This window comes from Orycteropus afer, unplaced genomic scaffold (assembly GCF_000298275.1).
Source record: "Orycteropus afer afer isolate SDZICR_OR568_19922 unplaced genomic scaffold, OryAfe1.0 scaffold00713, whole genome shotgun sequence".
NCBI lineage: Eukaryota > Metazoa > Chordata > Mammalia > Tubulidentata > Orycteropodidae > Orycteropus > Orycteropus afer.
This window is the reverse complement of record NW_006922300.1, coordinates 534,132-539,516: the sequence shown is the minus strand read 5'-3', so window position 1 is coordinate 539,516 and position 5,385 is coordinate 534,132. Positions and strand designations below refer to the sequence as shown.

Here is a 5,385-nt window from a genome sequence, read left to right as displayed (position 1 = left end):
GCAGGCGGGGGGGGTGGTCTCCGGGTCTCTAGGACTGCCTGGGAGGGTACCTGGCTCTGGTCGTCCGCCTGTCTGACTGTCCCTCTGTCCTCTTCCCCTGCCCAGGCCTTGAGAGGCCCAGCTGGGGCTCCATCTCACTCTCTCGTATGCACCCTCAAGAGGCCCCCACTGACAAGCACTCCAGCAACGGGCACCTGCCGAAGGGTCTTGTGCCCCCAAACAGTCAGAGGACCTGCCCTGCAAACCAGATCCACCATGCTCCGGGCGTCTCCCACCTCTGGTAAGGTCCCAGCCCCAAGGAGGCAAAGGGGCTCTAGCCCCACTGGACGAGCAGGGCCAGCGATGGCTCTTGAGGAAAAGGGAGGCCGATCCTTCCCAAGGCCCCTCACCCAGGTCCTCTCCAGGGTAGGGGACGGAGGCCAGGGGCCTGGGGTAGCTCTCTAGCTGTCCATGGGGGTGGGGTAGGGAAGGAGGGGCCGGGCTGCCCTCCCCCCACCACCACACGAGCCTGGGGGATGGGTCCCGAGTGCAAATCCACATCCACGTGGCTTCCCGGGAGGAGAGCTTGGTGCTGGAGCTGGGGGCCAGGAAGTAGGGGGGCAGAGGGGAGCAGAATCAGGAGCCCAGGGTGATACAGCCTGCCTTGGGGCCGGGCGCCCTGCAGAGCCCCTTACCTAACTTGGCCCTCTCCCCCCACCCCTGGCCAGCTGGGCCCGGGCCCCTCTCTCGACCCAGGCCCCTCGGCAACAGCAGTGAGGATGAGCTGGATCCCCGGGACCCAGTGCTGGCCCGGGCCGAGGTGGCCCTGCTCTCCACGGTCTTTGTGGCTGTGGCCCTGAGCAACGGCCTGGTGCTGGGGGCCCTGGCGCGGCGGGGGCGGCGGGGCCGCTGGGCACCCATGCATGTCTTCATTGGCCACTTGTGCCTGGCTGACCTGGCGGTGGCCTTGTTCCAAGTGCTGCCCCAGCTGGCCTGGGATGCCACCGACCGCTTCCGGGGGCCAGATGCCCTGTGCCGGGCTGTCAAGTACCTGCAGATGGTGGGCATGTACGCCTCCTCCTACATGATCCTGGCCATGACCCTAGACCGCCACCGCGCCATCTGCCGCCCCATGCTGGCCTACCGCCACGGCGGCGGGGCGCGCTGGAACCGGCCGGTGCTGGCGGCCTGGGCCTGCTCGCTCCTCCTCAGTCTGCCTCAGCTCTTCATCTTCGCTCAGCGTGACGTGGGTGACGGCAGCGGTGTCTTCGACTGCTGGGCCCGGTTTGCCGAGCCCTGGGGCCTCCGTGCCTACGTCACCTGGATCGCCCTGATGGTGTTCGTGGCCCCTGCCCTGGGCATCGCTGCCTGCCAGGTGCTCATCTTCAGGGAGATTCACGCCAGCCTCGCGCCAGGGCCACCAGAGCGGGCTGCGAGGCGGCGCGGCGGGCGCCGGCCGGGCGGCCCCAGCGAGGGAGCCCGGGTGTCAGCAGCCATGGCCAAGACCGTGAGGATGACACTGGTGATCGTCATTGTGTATGTGCTGTGCTGGGCGCCCTTCTTCCTTGTGCAGCTGTGGGCAGCCTGGGACCCAGAGGCGCCTCGGGAAGGTGGGTGCCCCCCCGCGCCCCCAGCAGCGGCCCGCGGGCCCTCGGCGGGTCCCTGAGCTGCCGACTCTGCGCCTCACAGGGCCCCCCTTCGTGCTGCTCATGCTCCTGGCCAGCCTCAACAGCTGCACCAACCCCTGGATCTACGCCTCCTTCAGCAGCAGCGTCTCCTCCGAGCTGCGCCGCCTGCTGTGCTGCGGCTGGAGGCGTGGCCCTCCCAGCCGGGGGCCCCAGGACGAGTCCTGCGCCACGGCCAGCTCCTCACTGGCCAAAGACCCATCCTTTTGAGGAGCCGGAGGGAGAAGAGGACCCAAAGGCATTGTGCCAGTGCCTGGGGACCAGTCACTGCCGGCCCTTGTGGCCCCCTCTCTGGGCCTCCCTGTCTATGGCTACCTGGCGACACCTGGACCTCCAGGCCTCTGACAGGGTCAGTGGCCAGACCTCTGTCAGAGGCTGGAAACAGAGGGCTGCCGGGTCAGACGGGGGTGGGCAGGAGGAAGGCAGGGTGGGCTGTGCACCTCCGTCAGTAGCCTCCCCTTTCTCACCCCGCTTCTCTCACTAATAATAATAATAATAATGAAAACCCCAGCTCGCGTTTCTCACTCGGCGAGCATCTCCTTGGAGCAGGGTTAGCAGTGGGGGTGGGGGTGCAGAGACAGGCGAGTACCCCAACCCCACGCCCACCGGCACGTGCACACGCCTGGGACACACCACGTGGCGGACTGGGCCTTCAGAGGGCCGGGGGCACCGCCAGTGCCACACCTGCTGCCTTTGCCCCAGTGATGGGAATGCCCACCTACCAAACCCCACGAAACGGAGGGCAGGCTGCGTGCTGTAGAATCATCAGGTCTTTATGAGTCGATCCACTTCCCCCCAGGCACACGCCACTCCACACTCCCTGACAAGCCTAAGCCGGTGCTGGGCAGCCACGGGCGTGGGGTCAGAAACCCTGTGTGGCATCTACAGCCTTCTCTCAGCAGAGGGTCAAGGGCACACGCCCTGAGCTCGCCAGGCAGGGCCAGCGAGAAGCGCTTCTGCCCTCGGCTGCCATCCTCAGCCTCACTGTGGCTTGATGGAGTTGGGACCCTGGGGACAGCATGATGAGGGGGGAGTTGGGGCCCCGGGGCCTCGGAGGAAGCCTTTGTTCTTGCTGGGGCGGCTGGAGACAGGAGACACTGGTCCGAGGCCCTGGCGGATGGCAGCCTTTCCCAAGAGCTCCTTAAACACGGAGTCCATGGCTTGTGCCATGCTTTGCTGAGGAGAGAAAGGGAGGTGACATGGGAGCCCCAGACACTCTCCTCCTCCTCCTCCTCCTCCTCCTGGGCCCACTGCCTGCCCCTCCCCCCAAGGCCTCCATTACAGAGCCTGGCCCTCTTCCTCCTCTTTGAGGCTGGGTCACAGCCTGGGCAGGGGGGCGTGTGCAGCAGCTCCTCCAAAGGCCCTGAAGCAGGGCCCTTCCGGCTGGGCCCCAAGCTCTCCTGGCTGAGGCCTCCCACCCCCCACGCTTCAGGCCTGGTCCTGGCCCAGCTCGCCTTCCCTGGGTGCTCTGGGGGAGGGCTACCAGCCTTGGCCTCCCCTCCTCCTCCTGGCCTGGATGGCTCAGCTCCGAGCCCGGTGCCTGCCAGTGCCCACCTGGAATATTCACTCACTCTCGCCCTCCCCTTTGGGCTCAGAGAGCATCCCTGCACCACCCCGCCATGTGAACAGGGGACCTGGTGCCTCCAGGGTGCACAGCCCCTCCAGCCGCCCCCCCACACACACACACAAGTGCTGCCCCCACCCCCACTCCGAGCCAGCCGTCTCTAACTTCTCTCTGGTCTGTCCCTTTCATCCTCCTGGTCCCAACAGCACCTGCCACGTCCCTGCCGGTCCCCCAGCCTGGCTCCACTGATGTCGACACTCTTGCCCCTGTGAGCAGCCCTGTCACAGCTAGGCTGAAGGCCTCTGGTCCCCCCTTCCTACCCCCTGCCCCCACATCCCGCGCTCAGCTTTGGGCCTGCCCATTAGAGCTCCCCAGCCACCCTGGCAGACAGTGCCCTCAACTGTCAGGGAAGGAAGACTGGACCATGGGGCAGGGACAAGCGTAGCCCCTCAGGGGAGCACCAAAGCCGGGGACTGATGGCCCGGGCTCTCACCTTGTCCATCTCCACATGTCTGTCCGGGGAGGCTGGGAGGAGGCAGTGCCGTCTGTGCCCAGAAGTGCCTGTGGTCTCGAGTGAGGTGCTCGACTCTGGCCTGCAAGGCACAGGAAGTGAGCGTGGCCAGGCCTCCCGAAGAACATTCTGGAGCTGACAGCAGGTCCTCCCACCAGGCAGGCCCCCGGGAAGCCCCTCAGAGGCTGGCCCTGTCACCCCCCCCATAGGGCCACAGTCCACGTGGCCAGGGCCTGCCCCCCACCCGCCGTCCAACCTGGCCCAGCACGGTGGGGCCCTCGCCTGTGCTCACCGGCTGGTGCGCTCGGCTGGCAGGCCCTCTGGGCCGCTCTCCCCTGCTGCCTGCGGCCCCTGACTGGCCAGAAGCCTCTCTGCCCTGGGGTTAGAGCGGTTCATCTAAGGCATGGTTGTCAGCCTCAGCCAGAACCAGTCAGAGTGACCCACGAGATCTGACACCCGCGGGCAGGGTGGGTAGGGGGCAGCAACTTGGGTTTTAACAAGCCCAGCATGAGGTCCCGCTCCAGGTTCAATTTCCAGAAGCACCAGCGCGAGCAAAGGCACTTCCAGGGAGAGCTGGGTGCAGGGGGCCCAGCCTCCACTGGCCCTGCCTGGCCGTGGGCCCTCGCAAGGTGGGAGAGGCCCAGCGGGGCCGCTCACTCACCCGGTGGCCGGCAGGGTGATGTACTTGTGCGGGACGAGCCCACGGGTGCCTCCGTGCTCCCCCCACCACCAGTCGCCCGAGGCTCGAGCACGCAGCTGCAGGACGTCCCCCCGCTGGAAGCTCAGTTCCTGGGCCGTGCGACCCGTGTAGGCAAAGCAGGCCACAGCCTCCACGACCCCCTCCGCGTCTGGGGAGAAGACAGAGCCTTGTAGGGAGGCAGAGTCGGTGCTGTGCCGGGCTGGGCCCCCTTCCCGTCCCCCTCACCATCCTCCTGGGCCAAGGCCCCGGCATCCGGCTCCAGCTCGTTGTCCCCCGCCACACTATCCACCTGGGGGTCCCTGGGGTCAGAAGCAGATCAGGGCAGGTGAGGGGGCTCCCAGGCTGCTGGGGGCCCCACCCAGGACAGCAGGCGTACCCCAAACAGCTGGCAGAGGGTGGTGCCATGCACTTCTCGTAGACAGGGCCTGGCAGGGGTGGGAAGACGAGCTCGGGCTGCGTGATGAGTGTCTGCACCAGCCGGTTCACCCGGCCCTGCAAGGCCACGGGGTCCTGGCCCGCGGGCACCGGCAGCAGCGTGGGCCCGAAGCACACAGCCAGGTTGTAGGCGTCCATCATGTTCTCGTCACTGTACTGGGCCAGGCTGGGGGCCAGGAAGGTCACCGGCAGGAGCACCTGCCTAGGGGCCAAGCCCTCCCGCACCCCCCACGCCAGCCCGAGCCTGGGCCCGCCCCCCAGCACTCACTGGTTGAGGAACGTGAAGAGATAGCGCAGAACCAGCAGCACTGGGCCCGGCAGCCGGGTCAGAAGGCGCCTCACGGGCTCCACCCGCTCCACTGAGTCCTCCAGCTCTGAGGCCATGGCCGCCCCCAGACAGAAGCCGTGAGTGGGCCGCGGCCACCGCGGAGCGGCACCCCCGCCCCACCGACTCAGGCGCTGGCCTCACCCGTGGAAGCCAGCAGTTCGCTGAACAGGTCCGGGGAGAAGA

At 67.5% G+C, this 5,385-nt stretch overlaps 2 protein-coding genes across 2 annotated transcripts in view; one reads left to right on the top strand and one right to left on the bottom strand.

Annotated features, from left to right (window-relative positions):
- The first annotated feature begins 255 nt into the window (after positions 1 to 255).
- On the top strand, positions 256 to 1,874 carry AVPR2 (arginine vasopressin receptor 2). Its single transcript, XM_007957197.1, has 3 exons — positions 256 to 280; positions 708 to 1,589; positions 1,669 to 1,874. The coding sequence occupies exons 1-3, from the start codon at positions 256 to 258 to the stop codon at positions 1,872 to 1,874; spliced, it is 1,113 nt and encodes a 370-aa protein (XP_007955388.1).
- A 771-nt stretch (positions 1,875 to 2,645) lies between these two features.
- The window catches only part of ARHGAP4 (Rho GTPase activating protein 4), a 15,324-nt gene continuing 12,584 nt past the window's right edge, over positions 2,646 to 5,385 (bottom strand). Inside the window, exons 14-21 of the mRNA XM_007957196.1 lie at positions 5,344 to 5,385; positions 5,143 to 5,248; positions 4,816 to 5,040; positions 4,665 to 4,738; positions 4,401 to 4,587; positions 4,032 to 4,115; positions 3,722 to 3,821; positions 2,646 to 2,840 (exon numbers count right to left, since the gene is read on the bottom strand). Coding sequence (XP_007955387.1) covers positions 2,646 to 2,840; positions 3,722 to 3,821; positions 4,032 to 4,115; positions 4,401 to 4,587; positions 4,665 to 4,738; positions 4,816 to 5,040; positions 5,143 to 5,248; positions 5,344 to 5,385 — 1,013 coding nt within the window. The remainder of the gene's footprint in view (positions 2,841 to 3,721; positions 3,822 to 4,031; positions 4,116 to 4,400; positions 4,588 to 4,664; positions 4,739 to 4,815; positions 5,041 to 5,142; positions 5,249 to 5,343) is intronic.

Excerpts from the sequence above, each read along its gene's own strand:
- AVPR2 (XM_007957197.1), top strand. The coding sequence starts at position 256 with ATGCTCCGGGCGTCTCCCACCTCTG. Across the intron at positions 281-707 it reads CCGGGCGTCTCCCACCTCTG|CTGGGCCCGGGCCCCTCTCT; the intron begins GTAAGGTCCCAG and ends ACCCCTGGCCAG. Across the intron at positions 1,590-1,668 it reads CCCAGAGGCGCCTCGGGAAG|GGCCCCCCTTCGTGCTGCTC; the intron begins GTGGGTGCCCCC and ends TGCGCCTCACAG.